Source organism: Penicillium vulpinum (assembly GCF_028829585.1).
Source record: "Penicillium vulpinum strain IBT 29486 chromosome Unknown utg000002l_segment0_segment0, whole genome shotgun sequence".
NCBI classification, from domain to species: Eukaryota; Fungi; Ascomycota; class Eurotiomycetes; order Eurotiales; family Aspergillaceae; genus Penicillium; species Penicillium vulpinum.
The window spans coordinates 63,482-84,462 of record NW_026643242.1 but is presented as its reverse complement, the minus strand read 5'-3'; the positions used below and the strand labels follow the sequence as shown (position 1 = coordinate 84,462).

The following is a 20,981-nucleotide window of genomic DNA, read 5'->3' as shown; positions in this document are numbered from 1 at the left end:
CAGGTGGGCACCTGGGCAGCCAGATATATGCTGACTCAGAACTGACTCAGCCCCGGACGTCATGCGGAGAGCTCCAACAGCAGCGCCCCTCGAACCTCCAGTGGAAGGAATTGAAGACAGCACGCCCATGTTGTCAGCATTTACCGCGCGGCCGCTCGTGGAGCTCAAGCCGCGCGACAAGTCCCGCATCGAATCGGTCCTAGCCTACGGCGATCGCCTCCTCGCTGGCTTGAACAATGGCAACCTCCGCATCTATCGCGTCACCGACGATGGCAAGACCGAGCTTCTCCGCGAACTGGAGAAATTCTCTCGATACAAGATTGAACAGCTCGCCTTGATTAAGGAGGCTAACGTGCTGGTTTCTCTTTCTGGTGGTTATGTCTCGCTCCACGATGCGCAGTCCTACGAACTTGTTGAACAACTTGCTCAAACGAAGGGCGCTTCTGTCTTTGCCATCACGTCGAATGTTGTCAATGATGCCGATACAAATGTTCCTGCTATTGTCTCACGATTAGCAGTCGCTGTCAAGCGGAAGATTCTTATGTGGGCATGGCGCGACATGGAGCTGGAACGGGATACAGCTGAGCTGAGCTTGGTTAGTGGGGTCAAGACTCTCACCTGGGTTGCAGCTACACGGCTAGTGGTTGGACTGAATTCGAGCTTTGTTATGGTCAATATTGAAAGTGGACAGTTCACGGATCTGGCTGGGCCGGGCAGCATTGAGGAATCGGGCCGGTTCACTGGCGTTGGCGCCGCGAGCATGAGCTATATTGGCATGGGAGGAATGGTACCACGGCCGCTTGTGACAAGACTGCGTGAAGGTCAGATTCTTCTGGCTAAGGATGTCAATACGAATTTCATCGATGTCGAGGGCCAACCTCTCGGACGGAAGCAGGTGCCTTGGAGCCATGCGCCGGTGGAACTTGGATATTCATACCCGTTTTTGTTGGCTTTACATGACTCATCCAAGGGTGTCTTGGAAGTACGCAACCCGGAGACCTTGTCGCTACTGCAGTCTATTCCGTTGCCATCGGCTAGTATCTTGCACATTCCGCAGCCAAATATCAGCCTTGCCCATGCCGGTAAAGGGTTCCTTGTGGCGAGTGATCGCACTATCTGGCGCATGGAAGCTCTGAGCTATGATACCCAGATTGATGCTTTGGTTGAGGGTGGTTATTTAGATGAGGCCATCAGTTTACTCGGTATGCTGGAGGATGCTCTCTTACAGGATAAGCCTGGTCGACTTCGCACAATTAGGCTTGAAAAGGCGCAGAGCTTGTTTGCCTTGAACAAGTACCGGGAGTCGTTAGATCTTTTTACTGAGGTGTCTGCACCTCCCGAGAGTGTTATTCGCCTCTACCCTCGCTTAATTGCGGGAGACCTCTCTACGGTCCCGGAGCCTGAAGCTCCGAATGGAAAGGCGAACGGGTCCCAGAGTGACGGTTCATCTGATGACGTTGCTGCTGGACAGACGTCGACACACGCAGCCTCTATTATATCTTCTGTGCGAAAGCCTGATGAAGGAAGCGAAGCTAGCAGTATCCGTGGGGACGAGAAAGGTACAACAAGCTCCCATTACCTTTGGGTCCATGCTAACTAATTATAGGTCTTCGAATTGCTGTCCGCGAGCTACAGGGGTATCTGGCAGATGTTCGCCGACGCTTCCAGCGTTTCCTCAATCCCGATGGATCTCTCAAAGCTGCTCCGCCAGTTGAAGCCACAGATGAGGCAAGTGATTCGGTTCTTAAGCTACTAGATTTTCCATCTGCCGATGAATTTGTCACACGAATTTGTGCGAAGGCACGGTTAGTCGACACCACTTTATTCCGTGCACACATGTTCGCGACGCCATCACTAGCTGGATCCCTATTCCGCATTGCCAACTTCTGTGACCCAGGAGTTGTCATGGAGAGACTGGAGGAGACTGGTAGGTATAACGACCTAATTGACTTTCTTTATGGCAAGAAATTACATCGCCAAGCCCTTGAATTGCTCCAGCGCTTTGGACAGACAGATAACGGTCCTCTGAGCGGTCCAACACGCACAGTCGCTTATCTTCAAAGTCTACCGCCAGACCAAATTGATCTGGTGCTCGAGTTCGGAGAATGGCCGCTTCGTGCCAACCATGAGTTGGGGATGGAGATATTCCTGACCGACACTGAAAATGCTGAGACATTGCCCCGTCCACAAGTCCTCGCATTCCTTGAAAAAATAGACACCGCTCTTGCCATTCGATACCTCGAGCATGTTATTAATGAATGGGACGACATGACGCCAGACATACACCAGCGGCTGCTCGTCTTATATTTAGATCAACTTACGTCCAACAACGAGCAAGGGGAATGGAAGGAGAAGTTCTTGACAATGTTGAAAGAAAGCGAGCAATACTCGCCAGCGAAGATGTTAGATCGGCTAGATCGAGAGGGTATGTTGCACGCTATTTCCGTGAAACAAGCCATCACTGACATATCCCAGATCCCAACTTCTACGAAGCCCGAGCTATCCTATTTAGCAAGATGGGCCAGCACCGACAGGCACTCAAGATCTACGTTTTCAAACTTGCGGACCATGAGAAAGCAGAAGAGTGAGCGATCTATCATTTCCCCCAGAGCAGCAATTGCTAACCCCAGAAAGATACTGCAACCAAGTCCACCTCGCCGAAAAAGCCGAAGAAGATAATTCCATCTATCTCACTCTCCTTTCTCTCTATCTCTCCCCGCCCCACGGCTATGAGCCCCAGAACGACCCCGCGATTGACCTGCTAGCCAAGCACGGCTCACGCCTCCCAGCTGACGCCGCATTGAAACTCATACCGGACAAACAGGCCGTGCAGAAACTTGAATTCTATTTCAAAGGCCGCATGCGCGCCGCAAACTCGGTATTTAATGAAGCGCGTATCGTGGCAAACCTGCGAAAGTCACGAGATATGCAGATCCAAGCCCAGCTCGCTCTTGGTGAGGGAATTCGTGGTGGAGGCACACGGGCTCGCCACGTTACTGTCACCGAGGAGCGAATTTGTGGCGTCTGCCATAAGCGTTTGGGTGGGAGTGTGATCAATGTTTTCCCCGAGTAAGTCGTTTGCGATCATTTTATCTTCTTGCTCTGTTCACCGCTGACTTGTTTTCAGTGATACCGTGGTTCACTTGGGATGTGCCAGTCGAAGAGCCAGTGTCCGAGCCGGGTAGTGTCCTTGCTCTCCTGCATCTGCATTCGCGGGGGTCGTTCTTGTTTTTGTTCATGTCCTTCACTTTCCATTTTCCGTTTCTCCTTTTCGCTTTCCGATTCAAGGTTCTATTCTCATTTGGTTTTTTTTTTGTGTCGATGGAGGCTATCCCAGCGACTTTGATACCCATAGCATCTGCCCGTTTCAAGATACATCCTGGTGATGCGATTATGCATCGTCCTCAACCAACTCCTCTCCGTAATTTTCCTCCTCCTTAACTTCCTGTGCAGAGAGCTGGCCCTGTGACTTCTTGTCTTCTTCCATGCGCTCCGTAAGGAATATGTTGATTTGATCCTGCAACTTGGGCACGAGCGACTGTAACGCTAGGAGGTGGGCTTGCTTAGCCGCTAGTGTTCCGGTTGTGGTTGAGATCACATGTTCAAAGGTCTCGGTGGATTGAGGGGCGGTGTATACTGCACTCAGGCTCGTGTTGGAGGCCATTTTGAAATTTAACAGGGAAGATGGGGAAATTGGGGAAATTGTTTGGAGGGGGGAAGATGGGCAGATAATAATGTCCCCAGTTAATGGATGCCGCCTTTCTTACCGCCTTCTCTGATCTAAGCCCGACTTCGGGCCTCTTAAGGCTTGGCCTTCCTCCGCCCTGGAGAAGTTCAAGTATGAATACTCCATACCAAGAGTATATACTGAATATTACTGGAGGATAGTAGATGTACTTTGATAATCATACGGTAGCATTGCCGAGGCTAATCTCTATTGAGTTCGAGTAAAACAGTAAGACCTAGTCTGGATGCGGCCTTGAGGGGCTGGATATAATAGAAGAAGTTGTGGAAATATGACGGAAAAGGGATGAGGAAGTATATACCAGATGTAAAAGTGTTAAGCGCGACATAAAGGATATATAAGCAAAGCTATAAAAACTTGCTGGGTTCAGATCATAAGCTTAGCCTCCTTGAAAAGTCTCCGCATATTTCGTAGATCTCAGATTCTGCCAGATAGAGGTCATAGAGGAAGGGATCGGCGACTGGCCAGGTGTGGCTTTTGTAACGTAAAAAAAAACTTCGCGCCTAAAAGATAACTCGCCTAAAAGAGGTAGAGAGCATGGACTATTCGTTATGAATCCTACCTTCCGATCCCCTAACTCGCCTGAGCGTCAAGTACCTCCTGCCCCTCGCTACCCCCGATCTCCCTCTGATGACGAAGTGGAAGACGATTCCGATGAAGACGAATTGGTTCGCCCTGGATCCTCCGATAGTGACGCCTCTTCTAATGTGACCACCGTTTCTGCCGCTCCTATCACTCCGATCAATACTCAACTCCCTCCCGGGAGTTACTTCCCTCCACAACCACGCTCGGCCACCTCACCTCATCGCCCCATGCCGAATCCAACAGGGCGAAAGCCCTCCAGCCGGGGTCCCTCTCTCGAGTTACCCCGGCATCGATCACGGCATCACTCGCAGGGGTTCTTTGAGCCTTCCTTGCCGACCACCTCCTCCGACCAGGTCCCTACCGTGTCAGCCTCCCGTATCGCCGCCCAGGCAGCTATGCAGCAGACAAAAAGGCAAAATGCTATAACCCAGATAGAGGATGGATCTCGTCCCAGACGCAGTGGAAGCGGAAGCGTCTCGCCTCCTCCCGTGCCTGCTCCATTGCGTGTCAATCAACCCTCCCCCCAACCGCCTCCGTCACTAGGGAACGTGGCCACGACAGCTGCAAATGTGGTCTTCCCGCGAGCTGGTGCTCCACCGGTGGAACAACAGCCCGAGAAACAAAAGAAGAAGAAGCTATTCTCGAAGCCAAAACACATCGGAATCAGCAGTCATAAGGATCTGGGCAAGGACCGTGGTCTTCCCTCCCCAAGCAAGATCAGTGGGTTATCGCGTATGGTCAGCAGCTCGACTACAAACCTGAACGACTTGTCCTCGAACAACTCGTCAATGTACAATCTGTCTAATGCCTCCGTGAGCACAGTTGTCCCCGCAGATCGCCCATCGCTTCCAGAGAAGGAAAAGGATAAGGACAAAGACAAGCACAAGCATCATTTCCTATCGAGGCAGAAGCTCAAATTAAAAGACCGCGTCGATGACCACTTCAACCTCCCTCTATCATCGGCTTCGAGTAACTCTCGTCCGGCAGACCCCAATGCGCCACAATCTTTATATTCCTTTACACCTGCGTCTCCGGCTCCTGGAGCGACCTTTGGCAAGTCAGTCAGTGGGCTGGATCTCCTGCATGGTGGTCGAGCACTACGCGAGAAGAAAAAGGAAGAGAAGGCGCTGGCTGAGTCAGAGCAGATGGAATGGCTGGCCAATAATGCTGGCGGACCCACGACACCCGGTGGCTTCCCAGGCCCGTCTTCAGTTGGTAGTTCAGGGACATTCCCTGAGTCTATGCTCCGGGAGACCTTACAAGGGTTCGGGTTGAATAACATGACCCCAGAGGATGCGTGGGACTTTCTTAAGGCGAAGTTGCTGGTCATCTTCGACGGTGAAGACGTGCGCATTGCCATTGAAGATCTCAATAAGCTGGTGCTCGTTCATTTGCAGCGTTGTGTGGTTAAGAGGGCTCCTGCGTCGATTGTGATAGACCTGCAAGAACTCCTACACACTGGATTTGCGACTTTGAATCACAGTTCGCTAGTTGGCCTCCCAGATGAAAAGCTGGTCCCGCATCTGGTTCAAGTTTGGCTTCTGGTGTTTGGCACGATTCTACCCTTCATCCAGGCTGTTTTTCTCCCCTTGGATCTCGAGTTCAAGGGCTGTGGATCCTTGATGACTAGCCGAGAAGCCGGTGAATTTTGGGGTGCACTGCCTGTTGGCGGGACACTAGATGTGCGGAGTCTAGTCTTGATTGCCTTCCGTGACTGCATCATCATGAATCGCTACGATGCCCTCAAAGCAACCTTCTCCCGGCTCAGCCTAGACTCCATTAACTCCGGATTCCCAATGCTTAGCGTCACAGCCAAGAGTACCGGCACTGGAGGCCGTCCTGGCACTGCAGCCTCGCTCGATGCCGGCTTAGGTAGCTTCAACTCGCAGTCATCCACGCTTCTCAGCACTATCGCTGACAGTTGCTCATCCGACGGCGTGAGCTCCCTGGCCAACCACCCACGTCCAACAAGCAGTGACTCTCGGAGTCGGGCTACCTCGAACACATCTTCCAACGTGGACCCACTCTTCTTCCAGTCCATTGCATCGCCACCAACCTCCAACAACCGGCCTACCATTATCTACCGTGGCACATCTACCGACTCATCCCATGTCATCACAGAGACTGTCGGCCGCATGCTGCAATGTATCAGCGTCCTGGCCAGCGTACAAACGGACGATTCTGCCCAGGAGCGGATCGATATTCTTAGCAAATCTCTGAAACACAACTGGCTCGGCCGAGGCCGCACAGGCCGTGATCGTCGTGGCTTTGTTGGTGCCAAGATCCGACCTGTGATGGTCGGCGGTCCCCCTGCTATCGATGATGCAGAGTCACTCACTACGGCTGGTATCAGCATCGGTGCTAGTACTAGCACAGGTGGATCCCGAGGTCGAGGTGACTCGTCCTCGTCAGAATGGAGTTCTAATGTTCCAGGGCCTAACGTGAGACGAGAACTGAGTGTTCTCTAGCTGTTTTCTTCTAGGTACTCGTTATGATTATATGACGGCGGGTGGGTACTTTGGCAATAAAGGGGCGTTTCTGTTTTTTTCCTAAAGGAATTGATATCCTCTCTCGGGCATTGTCGAACAATTTCATCTATACCATTCTACTCCGTACATATGTACTCTGTAGGGAATTGCGTAAATCTTACAATGGTTTTTTTTTCTGTTTTTGAAATTGTAGATAAAGTATTTTTTTTTTTTGGCGGTTTTTGTTTTTTCCCCCTGTTTTTTGATGCTTTTGACTCGAATGTGAAGGGAGTCACCTCCAACAATAAATCCAACAATCAATTGTCACATATGGCACCCAGGGCCCGGCCAACTAGCCACTGAGTAAATCATCGATATGTATCCATATCCATCAAAAATGGATGGCGCCTCACCTCGCCATTCACCTCAATTAACTTAAACATTCAAAGGCGAAAGGCTTACTTGCGAGCCCTTCCCTTACCCTTCACATTGACCTTGCCAGATTCCTTGAGGACGTTGTATCGACTCTGGCATACCGTGCTGGGGATCTCCCAGCCAATCTCAGTTGAAACATCCCTAGCAATCTGCCCAAAGCCATCGTCATCCAGCTCTGACTCGAACTCCCGTATGGTATTCAGGAGGACGTCCTGTTCAAAGGTCAGTAATCGGACGAATAAAACATCTTCCCATCCCCAAATAGAGAAATTGAGGCCACAAAAAGGCTAAATGTATACACACGTCGAAACCGGGCCAAACACCAATCTTATCCTTAATGCGTCCCCATCGCTTGCTTAGCGCTCGCCATGTCATCTCGTCATCGTCGACATTTCGGTTTTCATTCCATGCTGTAGTGATGTCCATCCACGACGACGACGCCGTCTCTTTCATTTGTGACATCATCTTGTCTGCAATAGGCGCTGTCTCCCATGACTCTGGGGTTGCGTTGCCCTTACCGATCTTCTTCGTGCTGGAACTGGGATTGACGTCAGCGCTGCGTAGGCGGCGCGGCGAGACGGTGACCTGGGGCTCTGGAGTAGCTATCTCAGTCTTTATGTTGCCTTTGGAACGGCGACGAGATGATGCTGAGGTGGGTGCAGGTGTCACGGGCTGATTCTTGGAACGGAGACGCGTTGAGGTTGACGTAGACGAAGGAGTCATGGTCTTGATCCTAGATGAGGCGCTACGGCGCTGAACCAATACCGAAGTTCTAGTCGAAACTGTGGTTGACAGCTCTGGGCTCGAGCTCTTTGTTTTGGGTGAACTGTATCGGGCACGCTTCGTGGTTGATCCTGGGCCTGCCTCCTCTACAGACTGCAAGGTCCGAGTCGGAACCTCGGACGTTTCCCTGAAACTAGGTGAGGCAGCTTGGGCAGAAGCGTATTGAGCACGAACCGATCCATCTACATCAGGTATAGAAGGTTGAATCAGATAAGGCCGAGGAGGGCCGATAGAGTTCCAATATCCAGGCTGTAGAGACTCCATGCCTTCAGTGGCAGCATCAATCTCAGAAAGGACACGGTCCATATCAGCAATTGTCATGAGCGGCAGCTCTTCTGCTCGGCCACACATATGCGTTGGATTGTCGGTATGGGGATCAGCCATTTGATGCAGCACCTCTTGCTCAGACGCTAGGATGCGTCCATACTCCCCAGGATAGTAGACGCCCATGGGGTCAATGACCCAATCGCTGTAGTCATGAGCCTCTTCGGGGTATATGAATGTGGATGGGAGGACATTTGGGTCTCCAAAGGGGGTGATATCTGGCATTACCGCTGAATCAGATGGCTGATAAGGGTCCACTGAAGGCTCGATTGAAGCACCCATTAGAGAATCCGCTGGGTTCAAGGGAGTAGAAGGGACGAAATCCAGTGTATCAGACGGGTAACCGCTGTAGCCGAACGGAGCTTTGTCGGAGCTTGACCTAGGACTAGGAGATGCGCCGGTAGCCGGAAGCTCTGAAGTCGGATTGATACTAGTGGATGCCTCGTCATGATCAGAAGAAGACTCATGAGATGTGCTGAAAGCACTAGAGTTAGAAGGATCCATACTAAACTCTGGGATGAAAGAGGACTCAGCCGACGTGTTTTCAATAGGTCTCAGCTGATTAGAGTCGATATTGGATGAGTGAATTCCGGGTTTGGTGGGAGACGAAGGATACTCTCTGCTGATAGGGCCAGATGGAACAGTCAAGGGAATGGATTCCAAGGTGGACTGCCGAGGTCTCTTGTTGAAAACGAATTTTATCCTAGGAGTGGTAATTCGAGTCACGTCCTTGGAGGGTCCCTCTGCTTTCCCAGAGTCTGGACCAGTGCTCAAATCCGGGGTGGCCTCGCGAGGTCTGTTTTTGAGAACAAGTTTCAGCTTGATAGGAGGGGTAGTTCGAGTCGCGTCCTTAGAGGGTCCCTCTGTATTCGCAGAGTCTGAGCTAGTGCTCGAGTCTGGGGTGGTCTCGCGGGGTCTCTTGTTGACACCGAACTTTATCCTGGGAGTGGCAATGGGAGTCACGTCCTCATAGGGTCTCTCTGCATTGAGTCTGCATTAGTTTCCTGGCAATGGCGAGTTTTGATAAAAGCACGAGGGGTATCACGGGAAGAAACAATGTGACTCGCTGTAGGTAGGTACTGAGAACTATCTCCAAGAGCAAATTGAACTTGAGTAGTTGTCTGATGAGAACGGGTGTTCTGTCGAGGGGACTCGGAAGAAGAAGAATTGGAAGTTTTGGACTCCGAACCAGATGGGAGTGAATGTAGATCAGGCACAGGCAAAACAGGTTCGCGGTCAAATTGATTATCGTCAGTGGTTAGCTGATGGGGAGGATGAATCTTGAAGGAATAATGTTGGCAACAAGACAAAATAACTGAAAATATCGAAACTTACAGACGTGTGAGGCCGAGGGGTAGGAGACCCAGGCTCAATTGATTCTTGTGAATCCTCTTCAGGAATAGATGGCGTGCCACTGGTCTCCCGGCACAGTTGAACCAACAGAGCTGGGAATAGATCCCTGTTGGTGTTGTCACCATCCATATCTGAAGGGAGGTGATGAAGTTACATGCGGTATCTTCGCGTTTTACTATTATATAGATAGGCCTGTACCGTATATTTTGACGACATAATCATCCTGACGATGTAAGCAATGGTTATTCCTCCCTCAATCGTCCTCCCTCGCTCTGCCCAGTCCTGATGTCACATCTTCAGTTAGAATGTCCCTAATATGGAATACCTACATATTTATACAGTAGGAATATATGGATTGCCCATAGGACCTAATCCGGTAACTCTGTTAATGAAGACCTTTGAACATCAGTTCAATTCTTTTCTCTAAAAACTCATATGCACAGCTTCAACAACAAATGCTTACAATCCATAGGGAGCATCCTTTCCAAGGCAGGAGGTTTAGCAACAGACCAGGTGTAGACCAGGTGTAGGCTTTCATTTACTAGCTTCGTTCACTAGCTTCGTTCATTGGCTTCGTTTAAATAGCTTCTTAATTCTGGCTACTGAATTGTTGAACTGTTGAACTGTTCAACTACCGAGCTTAAACCCCTTCATATATCGGAGAATCGGTCTATAAATTCATGACCAAGTCAAGACCTGAGCCCTCCCTGGAGCTTTGCAGGATAAACCACCGGTAATCAGGGCGACGTCTGAGTTTCTGAACTTGTCACTTTGTTGATTGTCCAATTTCTTGTCCTTTATATTCAGTCTCGATTTCCGTTATGATATTTGGTTCATTTGTTGTACCCATGTTGTTGGACCTTTGATTCAACCTTGACTTTGGTCTCTTTCAAGACTTCTGTTACTTTAAAGATCAGTTTCATTCCATGATAATACCAAGACATCCCCTTAACACATCCCTGGGGGTGATACAGGGATATCCATCAAATCAGTAGAAGAGTAGAACATGCAAGTTCCCAAAATATGTCTAGAACTGTTTTACATTCAAAGAACTACATATATGTATGTCTATTAATGATAATCACTATTACATAGCTGTCCAACCGTGGCGCTTAGTATGAACAGCGGATTGGCCAAGATTTAGGGCTACAAAAGATACGAAAGAAAATAAAACAGATTTCAAGATATTTAGGCCCAAAGACTGGGCAGTTTAATAATAAGTACACCGTATATTTACAATAATAAGGCAGACCAGCACATAGATTCGTGGGGCCGACTGATTGGCTTCAGGGCTGCAGCCTGCGCAGCCTACGCATCGTGATGCGTCGTGATGCCTCTCCTCTCACTTAAAATGCGTCTCACCCACAGCCCCATTCTCTTTCTTCTTTGCATTTTTGTCTTTCTCTTTTTTTTTATACATATATATATTCACTTTCCCTTTTATTCACTACGGAGTATTTAGTCCTCTTTTCTGCTTCTTCCCAACTTTTAAATCTCCAATTTTCCTCTCCCAACTCTCTCCAACTTCCCCGGCTTACGGCTTACAGCCTATAGCTTGCAGCTCACAGCTTACCTTCCACTGAACTGCTGTCATGGATCCCACTTCTACTCCAGCTGAGGCCAAAGATGAAGTTATTTCAGAGAACCTGAATGGTTCAGCCCAGTCTACAGAAGTCAAAGAAGTAAAAGACGTTGCTGTCGCCCCCGCACCGGAAACTACCCCTGCCCCTGCCCCCAAACTGTGCAAAAAACACAAAAAGAAGAATAAGAAAAAAGATGAAAGTGATAGCTCATCTGGGTCTTCTTCTTCTTCTGACTCCGACAGCGATGTCGACTCTGAGGAAGAATCCGGTTCTAGCGAGAGCGACTCCGACAGCGAGAAACGCAAGCGACATCGGACACGAAAGGCGCGTGCTAGGCGTGCGCTGAAGGATAAGAAACGTCGCAAGAAGAAGAAGCAACGGTCGCGCAAGGCTGAGGCGTCGGATTCGGAATCCGACCCTTCCTCTGAGTCAGACTCGGAGGTTTCTACTGACTCCGCTGACGAGATAGATGACAAGGCCCTGCGGAAATTAGTCACCAAGCTCAAGCTTAGTAAAAAACGAGCTAAGAAGCTACGTGAACTGGCTTCTGATGATTCGGCCGCAAGTGATCCTTTGGGCGAAACTCGCCGCGAGAAGCGGTCTAAGAAGAAGAAGCCGGCTTCAAAGGTGGCCTATAAGCGTGTAGATCAATGTGAGTTCTTATTAAATCTCAAGCCTTGGATTTTAATTGCTGACTTGTCGCAGTATGGGATACCACTATCCATAAGTACAAGCTCACGGAAACTGTGGATGATCCCGATGCCGACGAATGGGATCAATATATCTTCAACATTCGTCGCAAGTTCAACTGGGAGAACAAGTATCTTGAGACTGTCGTCGATATCAAGAGCAAGCCCCTCCGCGATGCCCTCTCTAAGATCATGGATGGCGTCAAGGGCGTCAGTCTCGTGCAAGAGCCTGCCGTTGTCGATCCCAATATGCTGTTCCTGTATCTGGAGGAAACAAGGCAGTACATGAAAGATTTGAAGAAGCAGTCGCGCAACGAGAAGAAGAGAAAAGCCAGAAAGGCTGCTGCCACTAAAGCTGCCCATCTGAAAATTCTCGTCAAATACCTCGACACCGACTATGCAGACATCAAGAAGACTCTCTACCCGTTGCTCGAGGCCAACACCATCACCTTCGATCTGTTGTGGGCTCTGTACAAGCCCAACACCATTGCTTACACCCCAACATACGGTAGCTCAGATGAACCACGTGCTTTCAAAATCGAATACGCTATCAAAGAGTCCTCCTTCATGAAGGGCCAGTGGTACAGTGTCGATGGCCGCTATCTCGAGTACGATGGCAAGGACTATGGCTTTGGCACTATGTCTGCTGAAGTCGATTCCTTCAAGGGCGCTCGCAAGATCACTAGTCTCGCCTGTTACCCGTTGAAGTACCACCGTGACGCTGAGGCTTTGCGTGCTCGTCTCATCGAACGTGGCAAGCGCTTCGTTGCCCTGCGTGGTATGAACTACCGCTTCCATAAAGGTATGGCCTTCTACAAGAAAAAGCGCTCCCTCATCATCAAGGTCAATATCAATGGCCGCGTCATGATCGACCCCGCTATCCACCGTCGCATCAATCCTAACTATCCTATCTCCACTGTCCGTCCTAAGGATCCAGATCTCATAGATTCCGAAGATCTTGGGATCAGTGGTGACGAGGGTGATGATAGTGATGGCTGTTGCTGTGGCGGATCAGACTCGGACTCCGAGCATGGCGGTGCCTCTGACACCCCGCGGACGATGTACAAGGTCGTAGAGGATACGGATGGCTGTCCACGCGTCGTGGAGGTCGAAGTTGATGAGAACGGCGCCGAGATCCAGAAAGAGAAGATGGACCGCATCGAAGGTGCTGCTGCAGATACCAAGGAGCGCGAGTTCACCGAGGAGGAACTGCTTGTTGCCTCTCCCGTCGTTCTGGGCTTCGCATTCAGCGAGAAGCTCTGGCTAGAGTTCACTATCTCCGGTATCAGCGATATTGAGTGGGATAAGGATGCCTTTGGCTCCCTTGTGCTCCCGGCGAACCAAAAGTCCATCGTCAAGGCACTCGTCGAGTCGCATACCTTCCACGCGGCGCAGAACATCGACGATGTCATCCAGGGCAAGGGTAAGGGTCTGGTTGCCGTGCTGCATGGTCCACCCGGTACGGGTAAGACCCTGACGGCAGAGGGCATCGCCGAGCTACTCCGTCGCCCGCTGTACATGGTCAGCGCCGGTGAACTGGGTACTGACTCGCGGACCCTTGAGGCTGAACTGAACAAGATCCTGGATATCGCGCACTCCTGGGGCGCAGTGCTTCTCCTCGATGAGGCAGATGTTTTCCTTGAGAAGCGTACTATCCACGATATCCACCGCAATGCCCTTGTCAGCATCTTCCTTCGTCTGCTGGAGTATTTCCAGGGCATTCTGTTCTTGACTACCAACCGTGTTGAAACCTTCGACGATGCCTTCCAGTCACGGATCCATGTTGCCTTACGCTATGGTGATCTTACTTCTAAGGCAAAGAGAAGTATTTGGAAGATGTTCCTAGAGCGCGTGAGAGCCATCGAGGGTGTACATATTGCTTCTTTCTCCGAGGAGGATTATGATATGCTTTCCAGGCACACGCTGAATGGGCGACAGGTATGCTTACTGGTTTTATTCTTCTTCTCTTACCCTATACTCCCCTTCTAGTTTACAGACTAACCGGTATACCGTCAGATTAAAAACTCCGTCCGCACCGCACAAGCTCTGGCCGTCAATGAGAGCGCGCCCCTTTCCATGGAGCATATCAAGCGCGTGCTAGAGGTGGCCGAGACATTCGATCAAGACCTACGCGGAGGAACGGGATACCTGGACGCCATGCGGAGCTATACTTGATTGATTCTTCATGATTTCCGATCATCTCGGCGAATTTGCTAGGATCAGTGCAGATCTGGCATTCTATTTACTTTTCCTTTTATGTTTGCTTTTCGTATTTGCTTGTTGTTTTCGGTTCATCTCAGGTACAGAGTATTCAGTTGCGATGTCTCTTTTTTTCTTTTTCTCTTTCTTTTTCTTTTCCTTTTTCTTCTTTGCATTGCGGACATGGAGTGAATGAGCTTAGGTATGTAGTTTTCAAAACATCATATGTTGAAAATCGGTGGTTATAAGTCAGGGTCGGAGTAGGATCGTAGTATAGACCGATTTATGGATTAGAATGGATAATCGATCTAATAAAGAACATTGTCATACACTTTCATTATTACACAAACAAAAGTCACGACGAGATATGGATAGTTGTACATGGAATTTTTCAAGGGTTGGCCTTGACGAAGTCAACACCCTTCTGGATGTTCTTCTTCAGGTCAGCCAGACAGGCATCGAGGAGACCCTGCTCGTACTCGCTGATCTCGCCAACGGGGTGAATCTGCTCAACACCGTTGGGGCCGAGCTCGACGCGGGAAGCGAAGAAGTCGATACCCTGGTCCTTGTACAGAGGGGAGTCGACAAAGGTGGGCTCGATGACACCCTTCTCGCCCTGAGCAGCGCGGAGGAGAGACTCGGCGAAACGGGCACCGGCCATGGCCATGGAGAGAGTGGCGGAACCGGCACCGTCCTTGGCCTTGACAACCTCGTCACCACCGAACTGGATGCGGTTGACAAGGGCATCGCGGGCCTCGCCGGCGATGGAGGAGTGGTTGGACTGCGAAAGCAGGGGGACGATGGTCACGCCAGAGTGGCCGCCAACGACGGGGACAGCCTCGCCGGAGGGGTTGGTCTTCTGGACCTGCGAGATGAAGCGCGAGGCACGAACGACGTCAAGGGTGGTGACACCGAACAGACGCTTGGGGTCATAGACATTGCGGGCCTTGTAAACCTCGGCGACGATGGGGACGGTGGAGTTGACCTTTGATAATGGAGGGTTAGTAGGGGATCTTAATTGTGAGCCGATTATTGTGACTTACGGGGTTGGCGATGACCAGGACGTGGGCCTTGGGGGCGGCCTCAGCGGCGGCCTTAGCGAGGTCGCGGACGATGGAGGCGTTGGTGTTGAAGAGGTCATCACGGGTCATACCGGGCTTGCGGGGAACACCGGCGGGGATGAGGATGATCTCGGCGCCCGAGAGGCAGTCATGGAGACCGGAAGCATCGGGGGTGTAGCCAGTAACGGTGCTGTTAGTGTTGATGTGGCTCAAATCAGCAGCAACACCTAAACTAGCAGTCAGTAATTAAGTTGTGCTGAATGAGTAAAAACATGTTCATACCGGGTCCACCACGGATATCGTAGAGAGCAAGCTCAGAGACACGGGGGTTGAGCTTCAGCAGCAGCGAGAGAGGCTGGCCAATACCACCGGCGGCACCGAGAACGGCGACCTTGGAGGCCTGCGGGAGAAGTTAGCTTAATTGAAGGTTAGAAGATAGAGAGGTGGATGTTTTTCACGGACATTAATAGCGGAGGCCGAGAAGGCACGCTTCTGGAAGAGGTTGACAGTACGACGAGCGGCAAACATGATGGATATTTGTTTGAGGATGTGTAGAAGAGGAAGAGAGAAGGGGAAGGAGGAGATTCCGGTGAAAGAGATTGGCTGGGGCTCCACACCAGTTTCCGCTCTCCCGAGTTCCCGATGCTCGGCTGAGCTTTTGGGATTTTTTGTACTTTGTACTTTGCGGAAATTGTAGAAATTGGAGAAATTGTAGGAGTAGGAATTATACTCTGTACTCCGTAGGAATGGAATGGTATATTCTTTCCTTTAATATTGGTTCAAGTAGATATATAATATCTTATTCTATGTCAAAATTGCTCCTACATGTGGCATCGCAACATTTTGCCTAGCTGGGTAATTATTGTCATGTTGTCAAAGTGCTAAGAGATATTTAAATGAGATAATGGCTTTAGCAATTGAAATATATCCAGCGGCTTTCGATAGGGACCTCAATGCCTTGGAGAAGGGACCGGCTTATATACAATTGTTGAAGGTGTGACCGCCCAATCCTTTTACATTGTATGTATACAACCAAAAGGCCAAACAGGTACAATTTCACCCGATGCCTACATATGTACATACATATATATTTCATATACTTAAGTATACATAGATAGTTAATACCTTGTGACCGAGGATACTTCCCTTTCTGAATCTCAGATCTATGCTATAATATATATCAAAGAATAATACATACTTAATGGACCGTGAATACATTTACAAATACCAGACACTCCCAGCTAAACATAGACACTTGATTGACAATAAGGACATCAATTGCAAAGACCAAACGCCGACGCTGATGAACCCAATACAAGATACAAGACGATGTCCGAGGTAAAACATAGTAATATGATCCTACCGCAAGAAGTGTAGCACTGCCCAACAGAACAAGAAGAAAATCACCACTCCACCCCAGAAAATCCACTTATCCTGACGCGCTCGCCGCTCAACCATTCGGATTGTATCGCCGCTCACACCAAGCGTGTTCGCAACGCTGTATAGTCGCCGCTGTGTTCCCTTGAGTACTTCACGTTGCTGCCCGAGGTCGGCAAGGACCGCTCTTCCTCGGTCGAGGAAATCATCAAGTTGGTTGTGTGTGTTGGAAAAGAAAGACTGCTCGCGCAGTGCACTGGTTTCGCGGTTATAGTCTGCTGGGCTAGCACCAAAGCCGAGACCCGAGGATGAGGGTGCAAAGGCCGAGGTATTCTGTGGGAGTGAGGACTGCGCATAAGGGTTCTCTGGTGTTGCGGCGTGGTGTGGGCGACGGCCTAGGAGTTCATTGTGGTTGGCAACCGATTGCTGGTATTAGATCAGTATTGGAAGTACCCCATGAAAGAATTGATGAGCACATACTGCATCCTCACGTTCTCTGCGGAGTCGATCGAATTGTGTCCGGTAGTCTGTGAGTTCACTTCGGAAGTTCTTGATGCGGTCGAATGCCTTTTGTTGTTTCTCGGGAATCAGTTCCTTCTTGGAGAGCGCTGAGTAGTCATCGACGGTGCGAGAAAGCGATGCTAAAGAGGCTGCAAGCTGGCCTAGGAGCTTGGAGTCAATAGATTGGATTGTAAAGCGTCAAGTGGTAGGAGCGCACCTTGTAACGCAGGTGAGGAGGTGGTCGGTGACTGTGAAAAGGTGTCCAGATCACGACGGATGGACGATGATTGCTTTAAAGCAGAGTTGAATAGCGAGTTCTGTTTATGTCAGTTGTGTAAACCAATCGCGGGGAACTGCAATATACCATCTTGTCAATGCGGCGAAGGTCCTGTATAGATTGGACTCTTGGATTGCATGTATACCTGAGAATTCGTGGAAAAATGAGGCACTAGGTCTGCTAATAGGATGGGGAAGAGATAATAAGCTCCTGAACTAGTGAATTTATTTCCACACACACAAAGGTGGTCCTCAACTGACCTAACCGGAGGCCAGATGGTCTTGTTTGGGCCCATTCTGACGTATTTCACCGCTTTTAGGTACAATGCATTCTATACCACATCTGGAAGCTCTTGGGATATTCCTAAATTCTGCAAACTCTCTCAAGATATGGCCATTGCCAAACTACAATCTGCCATATAGGTTACAATTGAGAACTTTCAGGGGAAATGATATCGTCGTTAAGATACTGGTACAGTTAATCCGATCCGACTCCATTTTCGCCAAATGAACAGAATGCAAAACCACAGAAGAGCTGGGATGGTATATCAAGACACAAAGCAATCAGGCAACACCAAAAAAAAGAGAGTTAAAACGCCGTACATCTATTTGGGGGGGGAACTTGTTCTGCAAGAACCACCTAGGCGATGGATTAGCATCATTGCCGTGCTCATCAGTCCGGAAATATATGCAATACTTACTTGCTGACAAGGTAGTCCACCGCACCAAACACTCCGACAGCACCGGCCGAGAGTCCGACCAGCTCCCAGGAGAGGTTGCCCCGCGCGTGTTGCCTGTAGGCACCGAAACCGAGGCCTGCGCCGATCACAGTTGCGATGGCGGCATTAGCAAGGAAGACAGGGTTGCAGGAGTTTTCACAGATGCCACTGCTCTTCGCCTTGTGGGCCTTGGCCTTCTTTTTCTTTTCCTCGTCCTCGCGCTTCTCATTCTTCTCGGCTTCACGCTGTATCCGCTCAGCCTGGGTGGTGGTTTGGACATCCTGCTTGAGAAAGTCGGACTCCACAGTTTGCACATGGGGCCCATCAACGTCGATCAACGAGGCCGTACTCTCGGATTCATCGTGGTAGACTCCACCCACAGGGGGAGCACGGCTGGAGTATATACATGTTAGTTGTATGTAGAGAATATTTAATACTTTAAATAACTCACGCCTGTGATTTGTTAGTTCTGTGATTTAAGTATAGGAGCTTGAATACTTACATCCTCAGGGGACTGCTTGGGGCCCTTTGCAGCTGCATCGGCGTAAGACATGTTGCGCGTTAGGTTACTAGAAGGTAATGGTTCTGGAGAAATTCCGGTCAGCAACTAAAACATCTAGAGCAAAAGAAAATATTGTGGGAAAAATTATCAATTACTTACCAGAAACGTGATGTGGAATGAAGGAGTTCAAGGGGAAAAGGAATGATTTATACCAAGGACGCTTGGGGGTGTGACATCATTGACCTGGGCCCACTACCAAGGTTTTATGGGGTTAATTTCCGTAAAGGCTGATCTCATAGATGTATACTCCATACTCTGAACTATGTAGTAGTATATATAACCCTAAAGATAATATATGGTAGTTATAGGAGATTTCTTCTATTTAAATACCTATTTCAAGATGATATAACCCATTTAGGAGAGATCTCATGGTTAGAAATGATCTTGACCCAAGCCATCAGCCACCTACGTTATCAGGTTTCAACACCAATGCGGAAGAAGTCAAGAAAAATCCCATTGAGAGGATTGAAAGCTGCTAAAGAGATCAAAAACAAATGGGACCTATGTAATGGTCTAATGGGGGAGGCAGGGTGTTTTAATACAGATTACAGATAAGTCGGAACGAGAGGCTTCGCTGTTTAGAGCAGAAGCTCCAGAGGGTTCTCGACGACCTTCTTCAACTCCTTGATCCATTCACCACCAACGGCACCGTCAACCACCTTGTGATCGAAGCTACCAGTCACGACGATCTGATCGTCCCACTCGGTGACGGTGCCTTCCTCGGTCTCGACGGGGATAGCGACCTTGCGGGTGGTGCCAACAGCCAGGATACCGGCCTGCGGGGGGTTGATGACAGCTGTGAAACGCTCGACAGCGGCGTTCATGCCCATGTTTGAGATGGTGAAAGTGCCACCCTGGTACTCCTCGGGCTTAAGCTTGTTCTCGCGGGCACGCTTGCCAAGGTCCTTGATCTGCTTGGAGATGCTGGATAGTCCGAGACCCTGAACGTTCTTGACGACAGGGGTGATCAAACCAGTGGGGGTAGACACAGCGACGCTGATGTCAGCGGTGTTGTGCTGACGGATCACGGCCTGGCCGTTCTCCTCGCGCCAGCTGGAGTTAACCTGGGGGACCTTCAGGAGGGCAACGGCGCATGCCTTGACCAAGAAGTCGTTGACGGAAAGCTTGTACTGACCGTCAGCAGAAGCGTTCAGGGCCTGGCGGAGCTTCAGAAGCTTGGTAACCGAGAGAGTTGTGGAGACGAAGTAGTGGGGGTTCTCGGCCATGGACTGCTTCAGGCGGTTGGCAATGGTCTTGCGCATCGAGCTGACGGGGATTTCCTCGAAGGAAGCCTCGGCGGAGACAGCAGTGGTGGCGGGTTTGGCCTTCTCAACGTCCTCCTTGGTGATGACACCACCACGACCAGTACCCTTGAGGCCCTTGATGGACACACCCTTCTCGAGGGCCAGGACCTTAGCAGCGGGGCTGATAGAGGGCTCACGGTCAAGGCTGGGCTGCAGCTTCTCATCCGAAGTCTCGGGCTCTTGTGCAGCGGGTGCCTCCTCAGCTGGGGCCGGGGTTGCTGGCTCGGCGCTCTTGGGCTCCTCCTTCTGCTCAGCGGGGGCAGGCTTGTCACCACCGGCATCGGCCAGGGTGAAAGACTCGAAGGCGGAGACATCAGCAGCGTCCTCAACAAGAACGGCAATAGGCTATAAGAAAGGCAAGTCAGATTTATCAATTCATTTCCACAGAGAAAACCGGGAAATTTCTTACCGAACCAACAGCGATATCCTTCTCGCCGCTCTCCTTCAGAACCTGGGCCAGGACACCCTCATCCTGGAACTCAAAATCCATCTGTGCCTTGTCGGTTTCGATCTCTACTAGGACATCACCGGGCTGGAGGACATCTCCGGTCTTCTTCTGCCACACGCCAATGTTTCCGGCGGTCATTGTCGGCGAAAGTGCCGGCATGGTGATAAGTGTGTGGGGAGGGAAAGCTATAGATAGACATGTTAGAATTGGTTAGGAGGGATAAAGGGATGAATCAATTGTCATACACTTGGAGGCATAGAAGCGGGAAAGGGCAGAGAGCGCAGGCACTTGGGTCCTAGAAACTTCATTAGCATCGACCAGCAACCACAATTGATATCTATTGAACATACTGAATCACCTCCTGGAGTTTGGAGGAGACCTGGGGCCGGCGCATAGCGACGGCACCTCTGGACATGAACATGGCGCTCGGGGTGCGCATCCGAATAGCTGACGCAACCATAGTGCCTGAGACTTGTTGCGATTATAAAAGAAAGAAATAAAGGCCCTTAACGCTGAGATAGAAGTATAAGAAGAGCCCGGCACAGAAAAAACGTGAATGGCCAAGAATG

The 20,981-nt window shown here is 50.1% G+C and overlaps 9 protein-coding genes across 9 annotated transcripts; 3 read left to right on the top strand and 6 right to left on the bottom strand.

The window, feature by feature from the left end:
- Nucleotides 1–61: 61 nt before the first annotated feature.
- Nucleotides 62–3,185, top strand: N7479_003100 (putative vacuolar morphogenesis protein AvaB; the record flags this gene model as incomplete). Its single annotated transcript, XM_057250797.1, has 5 exons — nt 62–1,559; nt 1,607–2,425; nt 2,476–2,584; nt 2,635–3,069; nt 3,128–3,185. The coding sequence occupies 5 exons, from the start codon at nt 62–64 to the stop codon at nt 3,183–3,185; spliced, it is 2,919 nt and encodes a 972-aa protein (XP_057110122.1).
- A 206-nt stretch (nt 3,186–3,391) lies between these two features.
- On the bottom strand, nt 3,392–3,664 carry N7479_003099 (uncharacterized protein; the record flags this gene model as incomplete). Its single annotated transcript, XM_057250796.1, has 1 exon — nt 3,392–3,664. One exon carries the CDS (start codon nt 3,662–3,664, stop codon nt 3,392–3,394), a length of 273 nt encoding a protein of 90 aa, XP_057110121.1.
- A 632-nt stretch (nt 3,665–4,296) lies between these two features.
- N7479_003098 (uncharacterized protein) lies at nt 4,297–6,798 on the top strand (the record flags this gene model as incomplete). Its single annotated transcript, XM_057250795.1, has 1 exon — nt 4,297–6,798. The coding sequence occupies one exon, from the start codon at nt 4,297–4,299 to the stop codon at nt 6,796–6,798; it is 2,502 nt and encodes an 833-aa protein (XP_057110120.1).
- Nucleotides 6,799–7,256: 458 nt separating this feature from the next.
- On the bottom strand, nt 7,257–9,822 carry N7479_003097 (uncharacterized protein; the record flags this gene model as incomplete). The annotated part of the gene is made up of 4 exons (XM_057250794.1): nt 7,257–7,445; nt 7,537–9,320; nt 9,374–9,602; nt 9,676–9,822. The coding sequence occupies 4 exons, from the start codon at nt 9,820–9,822 to the stop codon at nt 7,257–7,259; spliced, it is 2,349 nt and encodes a 782-aa protein (XP_057110119.1).
- A 1,463-nt stretch (nt 9,823–11,285) lies between these two features.
- N7479_003096 (ATP-binding protein) lies at nt 11,286–14,140 on the top strand (the record flags this gene model as incomplete). The annotated part of the gene is made up of 3 exons (XM_057250793.1): nt 11,286–11,928; nt 11,982–13,903; nt 13,982–14,140. The coding sequence occupies 3 exons, from the start codon at nt 11,286–11,288 to the stop codon at nt 14,138–14,140; spliced, it is 2,724 nt and encodes a 907-aa protein (XP_057110118.1).
- Nucleotides 14,141–14,555: 415 nt separating this feature from the next.
- On the bottom strand, nt 14,556–15,753 carry N7479_003095 (malate dehydrogenase; the record flags this gene model as incomplete). Its single annotated transcript, XM_057250792.1, has 4 exons — nt 14,556–15,149; nt 15,208–15,452; nt 15,508–15,625; nt 15,688–15,753. The coding sequence occupies 4 exons, from the start codon at nt 15,751–15,753 to the stop codon at nt 14,556–14,558; spliced, it is 1,023 nt and encodes a 340-aa protein (XP_057110117.1).
- An 831-nt stretch (nt 15,754–16,584) lies between these two features.
- Nucleotides 16,585–17,470, bottom strand: N7479_003094 (golgi SNAP receptor complex member 2 family protein; the record flags this gene model as incomplete). Its single annotated transcript, XM_057250791.1, has 4 exons — nt 16,585–17,028; nt 17,083–17,264; nt 17,321–17,420; nt 17,468–17,470. The coding sequence occupies 4 exons, from the start codon at nt 17,468–17,470 to the stop codon at nt 16,585–16,587; spliced, it is 729 nt and encodes a 242-aa protein (XP_057110116.1).
- A 606-nt stretch (nt 17,471–18,076) lies between these two features.
- Nucleotides 18,077–18,651, bottom strand: N7479_003093 (uncharacterized protein; the record flags this gene model as incomplete). The annotated part of the gene is made up of 3 exons (XM_057250790.1): nt 18,077–18,491; nt 18,536–18,551; nt 18,597–18,651. 3 exons carry the CDS (start codon nt 18,649–18,651, stop codon nt 18,077–18,079), a joined length of 486 nt encoding a protein of 161 aa, XP_057110115.1.
- A 587-nt stretch (nt 18,652–19,238) lies between these two features.
- Nucleotides 19,239–20,872, bottom strand: N7479_003092 (putative pyruvate dehydrogenase complex, dihydrolipoamide acetyltransferase component; the record flags this gene model as incomplete). Its single annotated transcript, XM_057250789.1, has 4 exons — nt 19,239–20,309; nt 20,374–20,597; nt 20,658–20,707; nt 20,763–20,872. 4 exons carry the CDS (start codon nt 20,870–20,872, stop codon nt 19,239–19,241), a joined length of 1,455 nt encoding a protein of 484 aa, XP_057110114.1.
- Nucleotides 20,873–20,981: the final 109 nt, after the last annotated feature.